The sequence below is a fragment of the Hypanus sabinus genome, chromosome 16, assembly GCF_030144855.1.
Source record: "Hypanus sabinus isolate sHypSab1 chromosome 16, sHypSab1.hap1, whole genome shotgun sequence".
NCBI classification, from domain to species: Eukaryota; Metazoa; Chordata; class Chondrichthyes; order Myliobatiformes; family Dasyatidae; genus Hypanus; species Hypanus sabinus.
This window is the reverse complement of record NC_082721.1, coordinates 61,919,359-61,939,633: the sequence shown is the minus strand read 5'-3', so window position 1 is coordinate 61,939,633 and position 20,275 is coordinate 61,919,359. Positions and strand designations below refer to the sequence as shown.

General features: G+C 42.0%; 1 protein-coding gene across 1 annotated transcript in view; it reads right to left on the bottom strand.

Annotated features, from left to right (window-relative positions):
• xab2 (XPA binding protein 2) overlaps nt 1–20,275 on the bottom strand; it is an 86,586-nt gene that overhangs the window by 54,694 nt on the left and 11,617 nt on the right. Inside the window, exons 4-9 of the mRNA XM_059991916.1 lie at nt 15,807–16,004; nt 14,725–14,859; nt 13,307–13,471; nt 6,778–6,922; nt 5,536–5,687; nt 867–986 (exon numbers count right to left, since the gene is read on the bottom strand). Coding sequence (XP_059847899.1) covers nt 867–986; nt 5,536–5,687; nt 6,778–6,922; nt 13,307–13,471; nt 14,725–14,859; nt 15,807–16,004 — 915 coding nt within the window. The remainder of the gene's footprint in view (nt 1–866; nt 987–5,535; nt 5,688–6,777; nt 6,923–13,306; nt 13,472–14,724; nt 14,860–15,806; nt 16,005–20,275) is intronic.

The following is a 20,275-nucleotide window of genomic DNA, read 5'->3' as shown; positions in this document are numbered from 1 at the left end:
CAACTCAACCACACCATTCATCTGTCTGCATCAATCCCATTAATAACAAAAGGACTGATTGAAAGGTCTCAATAGAGTGGATGTCCAGAGCATGTTTCCAACAGTGGGAGAGTTAAGTTGAAGTTCAAGCTTAATTGGCCTTTGACCACGCACATGAATATAGCCAAACGAAACAGCGTTTCTCTGGGGCCAAAATGCAAAAAAACCCCCCCAAAAAAACACACAATCATGTGCACACACAGGGGGCAGCACCATCAGGAGGGGCCAGCCTCCACCCCAGCATTGATTCCAGTTCTCTCCCACACCACCGCTGGGCATCCCCCCCCCCCATCCTGGGTGACTGCCACAGGCAACCCTGCAGCACGAGGACCAGAGGGTACAGCCTCAGAACACACAGTCATCCCTTCAGAATGGAGGGGAGGAGGAATTTCTTTAGCTGAAAGTTGGCGAATTTGTGGGATTCATTAACACAGATGGCTGTGGAGGCCAAAACTTTGGGTTTATTTAAAGCGGTGGTTAAATAAAGCGGTGAAGGTTAAGGGAGGAAAGCAGGAGAACGGGATTGAGAGGAAAATAAATCAGACATGATTGAATGGTGATGCAGATTCAATGGGCCAAATGGCATAATTCTGCTCTGATGTCTTAATATTTAAACACAGAGGTTGATAGATTCTCGATTAGTAAAGGTGTCAAAAGTTACAGGAGAAGAGGTTTGAGAGGAAAATAAATCAGGCGTGATGGAATGCTGAAGACTAAATGGGCCAAATGGCCTAATTCTGCTCCTATGCCTTTTGCTCTTATAGTATTCAACCAATGTACTATCCAGCATTTGTAAAGATTTAAAATACAATTAAAGTTTAACTCACATCTTGAATTTGTCCATTTTCTTCATAAAACTTTGCAAATGAAACCCATAAGGAATGTGGTTTTCCAGTAGCCTTCATTGGATCAACTGTCTGCACAGCTTCTGTGTATGTGTTTATTATCTACAATACAAACAAGGATTGAAAATTATTCATCCCCAGAGTTTCCCATCCCACTACTTGATGGCAGTTACCCTCAGTGGCCACTTTATTATTATGTACAGGAGTGGAAACTAGTAGCCCATTCACTTCAAGGTTCAACATGTTATGTGTTCAGAGAGATGCTCTGCTGCACACCACTGCTGTAATGTGTGGTTACTTGTGTTACCGTTACCCTCCCGTCACTTTGAACAGGCCTAGCCAATCTCCTCTGATTTTTCTCATTAACAACAAGGCATTTTCTCCAACTGGGTGCTCACTGGACGTTTCTTTGCTTTTTGCACATTCTCTGTAAACTCGACTATTTTGCATGAAAATCACAGATCAGCAGTTTCTGAGATACTCAAACCACCCCATCTGGCACCAACAATCATTCTACAGTCAAAGTCACTTAGATTATATTTTCTTCCCAATTCTGAAGTTTGTTCTGAACAGCACTTGAACCTCTTGACAAGGTCTACACACTTATGAATTGAGTTGGTGCCACATGATTATCTGATCAGATATTTGTATTAATCAGCAGGTGGATGGCTGTACATAATAAAGTGGCCACTAAGTATACAAAAAGGTGATGGAAAAGGCCAGCAATATCAGTGAAGCATCCTACCCAGTATGCACAGGAAAACCCCAAGTAGAAACTGAGAGCAGCTTCAAACTCCTGGGAGTTACATCTTACATAGCCTTTCAAGGTCCCAGAACTTATCCTACACAGTCAAGAAAGCTCTCCAATGTCTGTACATTCTGCAGAGGCTGAAGAGAGCTGAGCCTCACACATTCATACTCACATCATTCTACATATGCGCAGTTAAGAGCATCCTAACATGCTGCATTACTGTGTGGTACAGAAGCTGTAGTACAGCAGACAGGAGGACTCTACAACATGTAGTTAAAACATTCCAATGCATCACCAGCACCAACCTTTAAAGACATATTGGCACCTTTATGTATATAAAAGGTCAGCAACATCACAAAGGATCCCATCCACCCTGCTCATGGACTGTTTGTACCATTCCCATCCGGGAAGAGGCTACGTAGCATCCACGCAAGAACGACCAGACTCCAACGTCCCCAAAGCCATCAGGCTGATTAACAGCTTCGCCTATTAACCCAACCCACCAAACACCACCATTTCCCGTCAGTCACCTTATGTACAGACACTCCTATGCCTATTATCACTTTATGAACGTACAATAAGTCAATGTTAAGCTAATCTTATATATTTATTTATTTATTGTGTTTATTGTGTTTATACTTGCTGTGTTTTTTTACGCTGCATCTGATGCACTTTTCTTTACACTTGTATACTGACAGTAATGACAATGAACAATCTTAAAAAAACTAAATCTGTCCCTACCTCTGGAATGATTATTCTAATGCACACTTTGCACTACAGTGCGTTTACTTTGTACACACACACACACACATATATATATATATATATATACACACACACACACACACACACACAGTCGGCCCTCCTTATACGCGGGGGATTGGTTCCAGGACCCCCCGCGGATACCAAAATTCGCGGATGCTCAAGTCCCTTATTTAACATGTATCAGTGCGGTGGTCTTTAGGACCCAGCAGAACCCCGGACTTTATTTAACATGTCTCCGTGCGGTGGACATTAGGACCTGGCGGCGCAGCTCTGAACCCACAGTGTTTCTGTTCACAAAAATAATCACGACTGCGATTGAAAATAAGGTGGAAGTGATAAAACGATCGGAAAGAGGTGAAACACCATCAGTCATTGGAAAAGCGTTAGGCTTCAGTCGGTCAACGATCGGAACAATTTTAATGATGTGAAAGGCCCTGCCCCGATGAAAGCTATAATTATTACTAAGCAACACAGTGGTTAAATTATTGAAATACATATGTTTAAGCGTTTTATAAGAAAAATGTTTGACTAACTGATGCTAAATAATACCGGATATTCCGACGTCAAATCCGACTTAGACAGACTCAGGAACGGAACTCATTCATAAACTGGGGACTGCCTGTACTTTTAAGTCATTTCTAGATTACTTATAATACCTAATACAATCTAAATGCTACGTAAATAGTTGTTAAACTGTATTATTTAAGGAATAATGACAAGAAAAAATAATCTGTACATGCTCAAGCAACGAGTGCTGGAGAGAGAACTTCCGGGTTTTCCCAATCTGCGGTTGGTTGAATCCACGGATAAGGAGGGCCGACTGTACACACACAAAGCAGGAATGAAGAGCAATCCCTCATATTCTATCTGGGTTGCCTCCAACCTTTCGGCATAAAAATTAATTTCTCTGACTTCCAGTAATTCCCCCCTCTTACCATTCTGGTACCCCCACACCCCTTCTCTTCTCCTGCACAGCACCCCTCTCTGTTGCCCCTCCTCTTTCCCTTGCTCTATGGTCCACTCTTCTCTTATTCCTTCTTTTTCAGTCCTTTATCATTCCCACCTATTGCTTCCCAGCTTCTTACCTTTAACCCCATCTCTCACATTCACCCTCCTTCCCCCCCACCCCAACCTGGACTCAACTAACCCTGTCAGCTTGTACTCCTTCCGTTCTCCCCAACTTCTCATACTGGCTTCTGTTCTCTCCAATCCTGAAGGGTCTCTGCCCGAAACATCAATCGTTTATTCCACTCCATAGATGCTGCCTGACCTGCTGAGGTTATAGTGAACCATTAACTTACCTACACCTAGTCTTGGCTTTTACCAGACCACTACTGAAGCTTACCAGACATTGAAAAAAACAGATGTCAAGGACAAGGCAGATTGTGGATCTGCTTTAGCAACTCCACAAGCTCCAAGTTCAGGAACAGTTCTTCCCTACAGCCATCAGGCTTCTGAATCTGCATAGATAACGTCATTCACCTCAATACTGAACTGATTCCACAACCTAGAGAACCACTTTCAAAGACTCTACAACTCAAGCTCTCAGTATTTATTTATTATTTTTTAATTTGCACAATGCTTTCTTTTTTACGTTGGTTGGTTGTCAAGTCTGCTTACATGGAGTTTTTAATAACTTTGTTATTGTCCTGTGAATGCCTGCAAAAATGAATCTCAATGTAGTATATAGAGACATATGTAATTTGTTAATAATTTACTTTAACAACTGGGTGTCACAAGTCATGCTTGGCAACATGCCCATATATAAGCTATGGCAAGCAACAAAAGAAGCTCTAATTTAAATGATTGCATATTGTGTTACTGTTCAAAGCAGACTAGTCATAAACTTGGCAAAACACTCTTTGAAAACTGGAAACAAACTGCCTTTTCTGATCTGCATCTACATTACAAAAGTTATTTGTTTATGCAGGGCAAGTGGCCAGGCCCAAATTTAAAAAAAGGCAAACCAATTACACAATCATGCCAAGTTTTGTAAGTTGTCCAGAGTCAGGTAAAACTTTTCAACACGAGAAAAATAAAACAAAAACTGCTAGAAGAAAAGGTGTTGGCCTTAGATTTATCAGTATGAAAAAAGAATAAAGCACTTCTTAAAAGATAACACACTTAAGCGCTGGAGAAACTCAGATGCTGCCTGAATTGCTGAGTTCATAAAACATAGAACACTGCAGCACCTTACAGGTCCTGTGGTTCACGATGATGTATCAACCTTTTACTCTAAGCAACCCACTCCAAGATCAATCTAACCCTTCCCTCAATAACATAGCCCTACATTTTTCTATAATCCATGTGTACCTATCTAAGAGCATCTTAAATGCCCTTAATGTATCTGCATCTACCACCACCCCTGGCAGGGTATTGCATGCACCCACCATTCTCTGTGCAAAAGAACATACCTCTATACTTTACTCCAATCAACTTAAAATCATACCCCTTTGTATTAGCTACTTCCACTCTGGGAAAAATTCTCCAGCTATCCACTCAATCCATATCTCTTATCATCTTGTACACCTCTATCAAGTCAGGTCTCATCCTCCTCTGGTTCAACCTACCTTCATAAGACATCCCTTAATCACAGGATTTTGCAGAGTGGTGCGGACAGCCCAGCGCATCTGCAGTTGTGAACTTCCCATGATTCAGGACATTTACAAAGACAGGTGTGTAAAAAGGGCCCAAGGGATCATTGAGGACCCGAGTCACCCCAACCACAATCTATTCCAGTAACTACCATCCGGGAAACAATAATGCAGCATAAAAGCCAGGACCAGCAGGCTCCAGGACAGCTTCTTCCACCAGGCCATCAGACTGTTAACTCATGCTGATCTAAGTGTATTTCTATGTTACATTGACTGTTCTATTTATTATAAATTACTATGAATGTACATTGCACATTTAGACAGAGACTAAAGATTTTTACTCCTCATGTACGTGAAGGATGTAAGAAATAAAGTCAATTCAATTCAAAAACTCTGGTCCAAGCAGAGTTCCTCCAGAATTTTGTACGTGTAGCCCAAGATTTCCAACTTCTGCAGAACTTGTGTTTATAAATTTAACAGTTACTGTTTTACGTTACCCATTATATCACAAGTCTTAAGCTAAATGGGAAATATTTCTCACCTCTCGTGGCTTTCCCTCATACAGTTTAACTCGCTTGTGCCACTCATGTACATTATGTGGATTCTGACGAAGAAGTACACTGTTCAAAAGGAGGGGACGTCTGGTTATCAACTGCTCAAACCTAGCCAATCGCAACTCCAAGTCAATATCATCTGTTGGGGCCAAAATGACAGATAGAGATGTGAGTTACATTTAGTGAAAATCTCATTGTCAATGCAAACACAAGAAAACCACAGTCATCCCTGATTCAGACCAACATACAATTACTTAAAAAAGCCCAAATGGCCTTTGGTCCTTTGGAAAATTCTGCACTGTGACTTTAAAGATTTACAAAGATGCTACTAGTCCTTGAGGAGCTGAATTATCGGAGAGGTTGGACAGGCTAAGACTTTAAAACGTAGCGGTGTATAAAATCTTGATGGCACAATTAAGGTGAAAATACTCAGTCTTCTCCTCTCACCTGAGTAGGGGTAACAAGAAATAGAAGGCATATTGTATGTTTAAGATAGAGGGGTAAGATCTAAAGGAAACTTGACAGACAACTTTATTTTTCTACACAGTACTTTTTGTTTCTGTGATGAATGAGCTGGGATAGAAAATGGTTGAAGCACATATGTTACCAACTTTTATAAGACAATTGACAGGTACATAGATTGGAAGAGTTTAGAAGGTTTGAGCCAAATGCTGGCAAAAGGGACGAGCTTGGATGGGTCACCTTTGGTCGGCGTGGACAAGTTGGGCTGAAGGGCCTGATTCCTCTGTGACTCTATTGATGAACAAGGAGCAAGGACCAAGAAAGTAATAACTTCAAATATGACTCCATGTTGAACAACTTTTGAAATTCTCAGGAAAACCAGTAAGAAATCCCAGAGATTTTTTATTTTTAAAAAACTAGAATGCATTGTCTAAGAAAAGTCGTGCAGCAGAACTAGATGTAATTCTGAAAGGAAATTAAAGTGCAATGGCAAAGGGGTAGAAAATAACGGCAGTCTACTGGAAAAGATTGACTGGACATCACTTTCATGGACACACAGTGAAGTAAATGGATACCTTTTGTACCAACTCGGCCTGTCATTTGAATGGTTTCAGTTTCCTGGGAGAGTAAACTCAGGCAGGATTTCTCTCCTGATTTCTGAGTTTCAAGGCAAATGAAAGCAAAATTTGAGAAATCACTATCACAGAGTCATGAATTAGCACAAACCACTTAAGCAGAAAAATATAGCAAGCAAAAATCAACCTCACCTTCCTCAGTTTGTCCCATTTCTGCAGTAGTTTCCATTTTGGCTGCAATCATGCTCTCTTCAAACTGGGCATAACTGTCAAACACCTGAGTGAAATCTCGGACAGTCATCACCGTCTGAATTGCCTCCTCATACACATCTCTGGCCTACAAAGATAACAGAAGCATCTTTATTGCATCTACACTTACAGAAAAGGTTGCAACTCAACATAACTGGGTGAAGAAATGTGAGGTGTCTGTGTATGGCAAGGACCAAGCTGAAGGAATATACGAAAAGTAAAAACGCAGTCACGTGCACACACCCGGTGTTGAAATGAAGAATGATTGATGGTATATTCAGGACTAAAATACTAAATTCAGTATTAATATCATTGTTGGGTTGAATATCATGGAGTAATACAGCTCAGAAACAGGCTCCTTAGTTCAAATGGTCTATGCTAATGAAGATACCCATCTAAGCTGTTCCCAGTTGTCTACATTTGATCCACATCTCTCTAAACTTTTCCTATTCATGTATCTGACCGTGTCTTTTAAATGTTGTTATTATACTGTCTCAACCACTTACTCAGGCAGTTTATTCTATATACCAATCACGTTCATGTGAAGCAGTTCCCTTTTAAATCTTGTTCCTTCCACCTTAAACCTATACCCTCTAGTTTTTGGCTCCCTTTCCCTGGGAAGAACACTGCATGTAAGATTCGAGATTCAACTTTATTTATCACATGAATGTCCATACATGGAAACATACAGTGGAATGTGCCTTTGCGTTCACAACCTAAGGATGTGCTGCACGTCCACCGAGCTCAGCAGAACAACACAAAACAGAGCACAGAGACAGCCTGGGTATGCAGGAAGGATCTGACTGGGAGGGTCTTTCTCACCACCAGCTAAACAAGGTCTTGGTGCCTTTTGCTTAGAGTCGCTCATAAGTCCAATAATTAGCAATTCTGGTGGCAAGCAAACTCCAATTCATTAGTACGCATGAGGCTACACAGAGTGATGGACTCAGCCAGTTCCAATACAGGTACAGCTCCCACCACCATCAAGGACACCTACAAGAGGCAGTGTCTCAATAAAGCAAGCCCCATCATCAAGGACCATCTGGGCAATGCCCTTTTCTCACTGGTACCATCAGGTACAAGAGCCTGAACACCCACAACTTAAGGTTCAACATCTGAGAGGCACTGATCATGTGGCTAGTCAGAGGCTTTTTCCCCAGGGCTAAAATGGCCAGCACGAGTGGGCAGAGTTTTAAGGTGCTTGGAAGCAGGTACAGAGATGTTATTTTTATTAACGCAAAGAGTGGTGAGTGCGTGGAATGGGCTGGCATTGACAGCAGTGGAGGCGGATACGATAGGGTCTTTTAAGAGAGTCCCGGACAGGTAGATGGAGCTTAGAAAAATAGAAAGGTAAGGACATGTTTGGCACAGCTTTGTGGGCAGGAAGTTGCTTCAGGTGTGATAGAGTAGGAGGGGCCAGAGGAGGAGGTGTTGCATTGCTTGTCCGAGAAAATCTTATGGCGGTGCTTTGGAAGGATAGATTAGAGAGCTCCTCTAGGGAGGCTATTTGGGTGGAATTGAGGAACCGGAAAGGTGTAGTGACACTGATAGGAGTGTTTTATAGGCCACCTTATGGGGAGCGTGAGTTGGAAGAGCAAATGTGTAAGGAGATAGCAGATATTTGTAGTAAACACAAGGTGGTGATTGTGGGAGATTTTAATTTTCCACACGTAGATTGGGAAGCTCATTCTGTAAAAGGGCTGGATGGTTTAGAGTTTGTGAAATGTGTGCAGGATAGTTTTTTGCAACAATACATAGAAGTACCGACTAGAGATGGGGCAGTGTTGGATCTCCTGTTAGGGAATGCGATAGGTCAGCTGACAGATGTATGTGTTGGGGAGCACTTCGGGTCCAGTGATCACAATAGCATTAGCTTCAATATAATTATGGAGAAGGCCAGGACTGGACCCAGAGCTGAGATTTTTGATTGGAGAAAGGCTAACTTTGAGGAGATGCGAAGGGATTTAGAGAGAGTGGATTGGGTCAAGTTGTTTTATGGGAAGGATGTAATAGAGAAATGGAGGTCATTTAAGGGTGAAATTATGAGGGTACAGAATCTTTATGTTCCTGTTAGGTTGAAAGGAAAGGTTAAAGGTTTGAAAGCACCATGGTTTTCAAGGGATATTAGAAACTTGGTTCGGAAAAAGAGGGTTATCTACAATAGATATAGGCAGCATGGAGTAAAGGAATTGCTCGAGGAGTATAAAGAATGTAAAAGGAATGTAAAAGAAAGAGATTAGAAAAGCTAAAAGAAGATATGAGGTTGGTTTGGCAAATAAGGTGAAAGTAAATCTGAAAGGTTTCTACAGTTAAATTAAAAGCAAGAGGATAGTGAGGGATAAAATTGGTCCCTTAGAGAATCAGAGTGGTCAGCTATGTGTGGAGCCGAGGGAGATGGGAGAGATTTTGAATGATTTCTTCTCTTCGGTATTCACCAAGGAGAAGGATATTAAATTGTGTAAGGTGTGGAAAACAAGTAAGGAAGTTATGGAACCTATGACAATTAAAGAGGTGGAAGTACTGGCGCTTTTAAGAAATTTAAAAGTGGATAAATCTCCGGGTCCTGACAGGATATTCCCCAGGACCTTGAGGGAAGTTTGTGTAGAGATAGCAGGAGCTCTGACGGAGATCTTTCAGATGTCATTAGAAACGGGGACTGTGCCGGAGGATTGGTGTATTGCTCATGTGGTTCCATTGTTTAAAAAGGGTTCTAGAAGTAAGCCTAGCAATTATAGACCTGTCAGTTTGACATCAGTGGTGGGTAAATTAATGGAAAGTATTCTTAGAGATAGTATTTATAATTATCTGGATAGACAGGATCTGATTAGGAGTAGCCAGCATGGATTTGTGGAGGGTCATGTTTGACAAACCTTATTGAATTTTTTGAAGAAGTTACGAGGAATGTTGACGAGGGTAAGGCAGTGGATGTAGTCTATATGGACTTCAGCAAGGCCTTTGACGAAGTTCCACATGGAAGGTTAGTTAAGAAGGTTCAGTCGTTAGGTATTAATGCTGGAGTAATAAAATGGATTCAACAGTGGCTAGATGGGAGATGCCAGAGAGTAGCGGTGGATAATTGTTTATCGGGATGGAGGCCAGTGACTAGCGGGGTGCCTCAGGGATCTGTTTTGGGCCCAATGTTGTTTATAATATACATAAATGATCTGGATGATGGGGTGGTAAATTGGATTAGTAAGTATGCCGATGATACTAAGGTAGGAGGAGTTGTGGATAATGAGGTGGGTTTTCAAAGCTTGCAGGGAGATTTATGCCGGTTAGAAGAATGGGCTGAACGTTGGCAGATGGAGTTTAATGCTGAGAAGTGTGAGGTTCTACATTTTGGCAGGAATAATCCAAATAGAACATACAGGGTAAATGGTAGGGCATTGAGGAATGCAGTGGAACAGAGAGATCTAGGAATAACAGTGCATAGTTCCCTGAAGGTGGAGTCTCATGTAGATAGGGTGGTGAAGAAGGCTTTTGGAACGCTGGCCTTTATAAATCAGATCATTACAGAAGTTGGGATGTAATGTTAAAATTGTACAAGGCATTGGTAAGGCCAAATTTGGAATATTGTGTACAGTTCTGGTCACCGAATTATAGGAAAGATATCAATAAATTAGAGAGAGTGCAGAGACGATTTACTAGGACGTTACCTGTGTTTCAGCACTTAAGTTACAGAGAAAGGTTGAACAAGTTAGGTCTCTATTCATTGGAGCGTAGAAGGTTGAGGGGGGATTTGATCGAGGTATTTAAAATTTTGAGAGGGATAGATAGAGTTGACGTGAATAGGCTGTTTCCATTGAGAGTAGGGGAGATTCAAACGAGAGGACATGATTTGAGAGTTAGGGGGCAGAAGTTTAAGGGAAACACAAGGGGGTATTTCTTTACTCAGAGAGTGATAGCTGTGTGGAATGATCTTCCTGTGGAAGTAGTAGAGGCCAGCTCAGTTGTGTCATTTAAGGTAAAATTGGATAGGTATTTGGACAGGAAAGGAGTGCAGGGTTATGGGCTGAGTGCGGGTAGGTGGGACTAGGTGAGATTAAGGGTTCGGCACGGACTAGGAGGGCCGAGATGGCCTGTTTCTGTGCTGTGATTGTTATATGGTTATATAAAGGACTGTATTGTGCTGTAAGTTTTCTATGCATCTATCTTTTACTCCACTTTCATTGGGTTTTGAAAGGACCCGTCAAACCCTAATTCCAACAAGGTATTTCTGTCAACTTGCACTAATATGTCTATTTATCATGTAAAATATGTATAATTTAAAACAATATAATTAATGTTTGTCATGCTTGTGATGTAGTGTGCTGCTGCAGCAGAGTTAATTATCAAGGTATTTATTCTCTTTATCCCAAAAGGTGAGAAGGTGCAATTTGCTCCAATATGGAAACAAACAAGATAAATAGCATTGATTCCTTTTAAGAAAATGGAGACAACTATATGGGGAAATAGAAAATGTATGGTGACTGAAGTGAGAAGTGTTAGTTGAGCCAAACGGCCTGGTTTTGCTGTATATTTGACATAAGAGGCTGTCAGGCAGTCCAAAGGATCATTAGAAGCATTAATGTGAACTATTACATGTGACAAAAATAGAACTGTTAACTGCAGGATTCAACCAACAATGTAATGTAGGCTATTAAACTCTGCATCAAGGTTAATAATTATCTACTTGTCTGTTACAGTATAAATACCTCAGTTCTGGAATTATGCCAGGTTCTAACAGCTTGTCATTATACAATCAAATATACAAACCCCATTTCCAGAAAAGTTGGGATATTTTCCAAAATGCAATAAAAACAAAAATCTGTGATCTGTTAATTCACGGAACCTTTATTTAACTGACAAAGGTACAAAGAAAAGATTTTCAATAGTTTTACTGACCAACTTAATTGTATTTTGTAAATATACACAAACTTAGAATTTGATGGCTGCAACACACTCAACAAAAGTTGGGACAGAGGCATGTTTACCATTGTGTTACATCATCTTTCCTTTTAATAACACTTTTTAATCGTTTTGGAACTGAGGATACTAATTGTAGTAGATTTGCAATTGGAAATTTTGTCTATTCTTGTTTGATATAAGACATCAGCTGCTCAACAGTCCATGGTCTCTGTTGCCTGATTCTCCTCTTCATGATGCGCCATACATTTTCAATAGGAGATAGATCTGGACTGGCAGCAGGCCAGTCAAGCACACGCACTCTGTGTCTACAAAGCCACGCTGTTGTAGCCCGAGCAGAATGTGGTCTGGCATTGTCCTGCTGAAATAAGCATGGATGTCCCGGGAAGAGTCATCGCCTCGATGGCAACATATGTCTCTCTAAAATCCTAATATACGCCTCAGAGTCAATGGTACCTTCACATACATGCAACTCACCCATGCCGTGGGCACTGATGCACCCCCATACCATCACAGATGCTGGCTTTTGCACCTTTCACTGATAACAATCAGGATGGTCGTTTTCATCTTTGGCACAGAGAACTCGACGCCCGTTTTTTTCCAAAAAGTAGCTGAAATGTGGACTCATCTGACCACAGCGCACAGTTCCACAGTCTTTCGGACCATCTGAGATGAGCTCGGGCCCAGAGAACTCGCCGCCATTTCTGCATAGAGTTGATGTATGGCTTCCTCCTTGCGTAATACGGTTTCAAGTTGCATTTCTGGATGCAGTGGCGGACTGTGTTAAGTGACAATAGTTTTCCGAAGTATTCCCGAGCCCAGGTGGCTATAATTGTCACAGTAGCATGATGATTTGTTAGACAGTGCCACCTGAGGGCTCGAAGATCACGCGCATTCAACAGTGGTTTCCGACCTTGCCCTTTATGCACTGAGATGTCTCTGAATTCTCTGAATCTTTTCACAATATTATGTACTGTAGATGTTGAAAGACCTAAATTCTCTGCAATCTTGCGTTGGGAACGGTTCCTTTTGAACTGACTAACAATTCTGTCACGAATTTTGGCACAAAGGGATGAGCCACAACCCATCCTTGCTTGCAAAGACTGAGCCTTTGATGGACGCTACTTTTACACCCAGTCATGATACCTCACCTGCTACCAATTAGCCTGCTTAATGTGGAACCTTTCAAACCAGTGTTACTTGAATATTCTGTGCACTTTTCAATCTTATTTTAACCCTGTCCCAACTTTTGTTGAGTGTGTTGCAGCCATTAAATCCTAAATTTGTGTATATTTACAAAATACAATTAAGTTGGTCAGTAAAACTATTGAAAATCTTTTCTTTGTACTTTTGTCAGTTAAATAAAGGTTCACGTGAATTAACATATCACAGATTTTTGTTTTTATTGCATTTTGGAAAACATCCCAACTTTTCTGGAAATGGGGTTTGTATATAAAATTCAAAACAAAGAAAAAAAAAATCCTCAAAATGAATCTGCTGTTGAGAATGGTGCTACAATTTGTTTAAATATTTTACAGTAGAACCTTGCTCAATAGGAAACTCCTACCTTTTCAAAATGGCCACTTCGAATGTAATAATCAGCTAAGGAACACCACAGCTTTCCCAGTTGGTCAGTAAAGCGAGTGAGACCTCCCCGGATAATAGCCCCAACGTTCAGAGACTTTACTTTGTCTGGGTTTGTGGAAATGAGATGGCAAAGTTCATGCCACAGCTGTGGAAAAAGAAATATCTGTTACTTTCCTCTCAAATCCAGGAAACAAGACTTCCATCACTCCCCCAGAAAGGCATTCAGTTCACTGAACATGTGGTTCATTCATACAAGTTGGTGGTGGAAGGGGAGACAAGAGAATTAGAACACAAACATACCCAACCTTGAAGTGAGTTCCGAAACTACAAGTCACCAGGTTATCTTTTCATTTATATGCAACAAATTGCAAATTGAAAATGTGTGACATCAGATCAGAGAATGCATTTCTTCAGAACTGTTAAGCACACTAGGCTTTCTATCAATGCTCCTCTGAAGCCAATCAGCATTGTTATCATTGTATTCCGGCTCCATTGTGAGTTTTAAACTAAAATTAATTTCAAATGTCACTTTCTATAAGTTATTGGAATTTTATAATTGGAACAACAAAAAGACCTCTACCTCATTTTGATCCTGCACTGTTTTGGTAGATTTTACACTTACTCTGCATTGCTATTGTTATACTTCATTCTAGCTCAATGCACTGTGCAATGATTTGTTATGTATGAACAGTGTGCAGGACAAACCTTTCACTGTATCTTGGTACCTGTGACAATAATAAACCAGTGCCAGTCAAATGAAGAAAGAAGTGGTGGACTAGAATGCAAGAGGAAATAAACTGAAGGGAACTGATACAAAATGAAGGCTTATGCAATGATGGGTAATCTCAATACCAAATTCTGTCTCCTCTTCGTAAAAGGTTAGATAATTTTGCCTAGGCAACGGTATGCAATTTAGGAAGGACATGGAAGCTTTAGAAGGGGACAGAAGCAGTTTTACATAGATGATACCTGGATTCAAATTATAAAGAGAGACTGGCCCAATTTGTGTTGTTTCTTCTGGAGCGTTGGTCACTGAGGAGAGACCCGACCCAAGTTTATTAAATTTTTAGAATCTTTTCCCCCCCGGGTAGAAATGTTAAATACTAGAGGACATGAATATAGGGTGAGATGGGGGCAAGTTTAAGGGAGATGTGCAGGAGAATGGGGTGATGTGGGAATAACAAATCAGACATGCTCGGGTGGTGTAGTAGACTCAATGGGTCAAATGGCCTAATTCTGCAACTACGTCTCATGGTCTTAACCCTGAGCATTGGAACAATTCCTATTTTAATACTGGCAACCTTTCTGAATGAGGAAACAAAGATGCAGATTTCACTTCCGGCAGTCTTTGGGTCTACTCTGTCATCAAACAGAAAGATAAATTGCAAATAAACTTACTTGATAATTTGATTTCCCTTCCTTTGAGACAAATGATTCATCATTGACAACAGCAGCAAGCCGGACAGCTGCCTCATCTAAGCGGTCGATTGAGCGGAGATAATCAATGTATTCTTCTGCATTTTCAGGTGACAGCTGTAAATATTAAACAATAGATAGATAAAACAGAGCATTACAGCACAATATGGACCTTTGGCCCATAACGTTGTGCAGACCTTTTAACCTACTTTATAATCAATTTAACCCTTCCCTCCTACACAAGCCCATAACCCTACCTCCATGTACCTATCTGAGTCTCTTAAAAGTCCCTGTTGCATCAGCCTCTACCACCAGTCCTTGCAGTGCATTCCAGGCATGTATTGAGGGCGGCGTAATAGCTTAACAGTTAGCACAATACTTTACAGCACTAGCAATTGGGGTTTAATTCCCACCACCCTCTGTAAGGGGTTGTATATTTTCTCTGTGGATTTCGTCTGGATGCTCTAGTTTTCTCCCACATTTCAAAGACAGGGTTAGTGAACTGCAGGCATGCTATGTTGGTGTCAGAAGAGTGGGCCAGCACAAACATTGAATTGTGTTGCTTGCTGATGCAAAACAATGCATTTCACTGTATGTTTTGATGTACATGTGACTAGTACACTAGTGACTTGACCACTCTCTGTGATAAAAACCTATCTCTGGCATCTCCCTTAAACTTTCCTCAAGTCACCTTAAATGCACAAACCCTGGTACTGGCCTTTGCTGACCTGAGAAAGAGGTGCTGGCTGTTCATCCATGTCTCCCAAATCCTTATAGATCTCTATAAAGTTGCCTCTAATCCTCTTATGCTGCAAAGAGAAAACCCCTAGTTCACTCAACCTCTGCTATAAACATATACTCTAATCCAGCCAGCATCCTGGTAAATCTCCTCTGCACCCTCTCTAAAGCTTCTACATCCTTCTTATAATGTGATCAGAACTAAACACAATACTCAGAGTGTGATCAGATCAGAGTTTTATAGAGCTGCAATATAACCTCATGGCTCTTGAACTCAAATTCCCAACACGAAGGCCCCAATATACGTGCCTCCTTCACTCTCGTACCTTCAGGTAACGCCTGTAGACTCGGATTGCTGTCTCGGACACTGGAAACTGGCGCACAAACTTCAGGTACATGGGCCATATGCGATAGTGCTGAGTCACAGGGAGAGCCCGCAAGGCACGGTCAAACGTGCGGCGGGTTCGTGTTATCTTACACTGATCGACCAGAAACTGGCAGTAGTCGAGCCAAATTCGCGGCATCTGAAAAAGATGGGAAATACACATACAAGGTCACAAACAAGAGAAAATCTGCAGATGCTGGAAATCCAAGCAACGCACACAAAATGCTGGAGGAACTAAGCAGGCCAGGCAGCATCTATGGAAAAGAGTAGTCGACATTTCAGGCTGAGACCCTACAGCAGGACATAGACATACATGACTGTTTGTTTACCCCCTCACCCCTTCTGAAGTTGCTAACTCACCCAGTAATCTTGCTATGCTAACTTGTCACTGTAAATTGTCCACACGATGTAGGTGAGTGGTAGAATCTGGTGGGTGTTGATGAGAACGTGGGGAGAACAGAATGGCATTAGTGAAACAATGGGTGCTTAATGGTCAGAGCAGACTAGCTGTGTCAAAGGGCTCACTTCCATGCTGTTTCGCTCGATGACATGGTCTTCCACCAATTCTGCTCCAGGTACTCACCACCCTCTAAAGAAGTTACCTCTCAGGTTTCCTGAACCTTTTTATAAACCCTGCTTTGACCACACTTGGAACATTGTGTTCAGCTCTGGTTACCTCATTACTGGAAGGATGTAGATAGGGTACAGAGGAGATTTACCAGGATGCTGGTAGATAGAGGGCATGGTTTATGAAGAGAAGTTAAGCAAGCTAGAGCTTTTCTCTTTGGAGCCAAGGAGGGTGAGAGGTGACTTGATAGAGATGATAAAAGGCATAAGTCGAGGGGACAGCCAGAGACTATTTCCCCCAGGGCAGAAAATGCTAATACAAGGGAACATAATTTTAAGATGACTGCAGGAAAATACCAGGGGGTATGTAAGAGTTATGTTCTTTACATACAGAGTGGTGGGTGCATAGAACGCCCTGCCAGGGGTGATGGTAGCGGCAGGTACATTAGGAACATTTAAGAGACTCTCAGATAGGAATGAAAGAATAACAGAGGGAAGGGTTAGATTGATCTTGGAATGTGCTAAAAGGTCAGCACAACATCATGGGCTGAAGGGCCTGTACAGTGCTGTAAATTTCTATGTTCTTATCTTGTATCTGTGCCCTCTCGTTTCAGATTCCCCCAGCCTTGGGCAAAAAGACTATGACCATCCACCTTATCTTTAACTCCCATGATTTCCTAAGGTCACCCTTATTCTTCACCTCCCTATCTCCTTGTGCAGCCACTTTTCAGTGAACTATACTCCCAAGTTCCTCTGTTGCACAACCCTCATCAGTGTCCTGCTACTCAGTTGAGGATAGGACCTAAACAAATGCCTATTTAGGTCCTGTCCTAACTTGACTGTCCAAAATACATCATCTCACTTATCTAAGTTGATGTTCAAATGATAGAGCACTCAATGGGCCAAACGGCCTAATTCTGCTCTTATGTCTTATGATCTCATGGCCTTCCACATGCCGTTCAACATTAAATAGAGCATAGCACAGTGCAGCACTAGATGGACCCTTCAGTCTATCATGGGCAAAGCCCACCAACCACTGAGTACATCTACATGGAGCATTGTTGCAGGAAAGCAGCATCCATCATCAGGGACACCCACTACCCAGTTCATGTTGTGTCGATCTTGATGCTGATCTCCATCCTCTTCCTGAACCATACATGTCCCTCCATTCTCTTCGTATTTATGTTTAAAATACAAACGAAATTTATGATCAATGTACATAGGTCACCAAATACAACCCTGAGATTCATTTTCCTGTGGGCATTCACAGTAAATCCAAGAAACACAATAGAATCAAAGACAGCCCCAAAGGATGGAGAAACAATTAATAAACAAAGATCAGCAAATTGCAAACACAAAAAGAAAAAAAAAGTAATAAAAAAAAATAAAATAACAAAAAGTATCGAGAACATGAAGTGAAGTCTTTGAAAATGAGTCCATAGGTTATGGGAACAGTTCAGTGATGAGGCAAGTGAAGTTGAATGAAATTAGCCCCTCTGGATCAAGAGCTTGATATTTGAGGAGTAATAACTGTTCCTGAGCTTGGTGGGCTGAGTCCATTAGTCCGTGAGCCAGGACCCAAAACTTGGGCCACCAGTACTATCTGGGGGGAATAATTCTTATAGTGATTTTTTGGCAAGGTATACACCACTTGTGCTAGAAAATATGTGACAGCATTGAGGTGGTGGTAGCTTTCTGTGTCTATGGACCACATCTGCCAAGAGCTGAGCTTCCATACATTGAGAAACTGAAGCAGAGATCAGTCACCATTGAGGACCAAGAACTGGAAGTATAGTAGCAGGTGCACTTGTGGGCCCACAGCCTCTCCCAACCAGGCAACACTGTGTCCAGGAAACCAAGGAAGCTGCTCTTCTTGCCTGCAAGAAGAACCTGGTGTGGACACTTGCAAGGCAAACAGATCCAGAGAATCAGACAATTCCAAGCTGCACTGGTTTTAATATCAGCACCAGGGACCAAGAACCAATCTCACAAGATATTGTTGGGTATCTGCCAACCATCAATTCACCAGCCAGAGTTGACCACAGTATTTGAAATCCTGAACCATCAGAGCTGATCAGGAAAGAACTTCATCTAGAAACAATTGTGGTAGTCATGGATCAAGCACTCCATGCAAAAGCCACTGAAACTTCCTGGAAGCACGAAGAGCGCTTCTTCAATATTCTTCTCAGGATGGGGACAGTCCATACCATATGTAATGCCTTAGCCATCCTAGGAAAGTGATTTTGGGATGCTATTCTAAAGGACATATGCACAGAGGCTGGAATTGTCACAAAGGGGTCCATCCATGGAGTCCTTGATGGTAAACACTACAATCGTGCTGTCAGGGTCCATGAAGCACTGATGAGACTTGCATGGGCAGAGTTCACACCGTGGTTGAGGGTCCAGAGAGGAGTGGGATGATCAAATCATTCTTAGACCATGTGAACGACATGGCCAGTGACTTGTGAACCAAGAAAAGTTGAACAATCTGCTGCAAAATCCACTCTTAGCTGAGCTGATAACCCTGTGGACAGACTTTCTGAAACACCTCCATCACAGGAATGGAGAGCTATCCGCATTCTGGATATCATGCGTTGCCATGGTAGAGAACGTAGTACTTGGGCTTCTGCACGCCTCTTGTGAGGGGGACTGCGAATTGCACCTCCATGCTATAAGAACCATGATCCCATGGTGCTTTGCCTATAATAAGATGAATTTTGCCAGATACCCGTCCTCTTACTTTGCTCAGATGAGGAACCTCCCAGAGAGGAATCCTTCTGTGTATGAGGCCTTCAAGACAGGCCAATTCTCAGTGCAGCTGTCAAGTAACAACCCCTTTGGGCAGATCCCAGTGGGCCAGGCTATTGAAGCCACAGTGAACAAAGACACACAGACTCCTGGAGGCACATCACGGTTCAGCCTGAGTGCTGGAGCTATCGAGTGTTGCTACGTAACAGCTGGGACAGCTAAGGGAGATGGTGCAAGGCAACAAATCAGAGCTTTGTCATGGGGAGCTACAGCGGCCAAGAATCCAGAAAGATGAGGAAGCAGCTTCAGCAGTGGCTAGCCTCATACATGAATGGGTCAACCCACTTGCAGAGAACCGGGACCTCATTAGCATCTCTACGGCAAAGGCAGCCCCCAAGGAGATTGCCTCCAACCTGATGAAGGCATATGAGATTGGTGAGCAACGCTATGCAACCGTCAAGGATGAGCCACCAGCAAAGAAATTCTATGACCCAATGAAAACCAACAAACTGAGAACATTCAGTGACATGTGTAAGAAGAGAGAAGTGAAATCAAATGGGACGACGATCATCTTGAAAGCAGACAGGACTTTGAACGCATCATAGTGATGGCACAAGGGCACAGTCTACATATGGAGGATATCCTTTCTCATCCCCTTGGACCATTGCCCTGGGCCCTGTCCACACCAGAGGGATTGCTGAAAAAGACGAATAAAGCTACTTTAGCCACAACCTTGTAGAAAAATGTAGGAGAAGAGCAACTCAAAGGAAACTCTGCTGCAGTGGTTGATGAAATGAATTTGGTCCAAAGAGCGAAAGGTGATCAAGTTACTTTCAGAGATGTTGCCACAACAATTCTGGATATGGCTCTGAGGGAAGGCAGTCAGAGTAGCAGAATAGATGTTGTATTCGACACATACAAGGAGAACTTTATCAAGAATACTGAAAGATCTCTACGGAGTAAAGAGGCTGGTCATGAGTTTCAAGGTATCACAGGCACACAGACTGTGAGGTAGTGGAGGAGCTTCCTGATCAAAGTCAGTAACAAAAATAGTCTCATTAGCTTCATGGTCCATGAATGGTGGAAGGCGGAGTA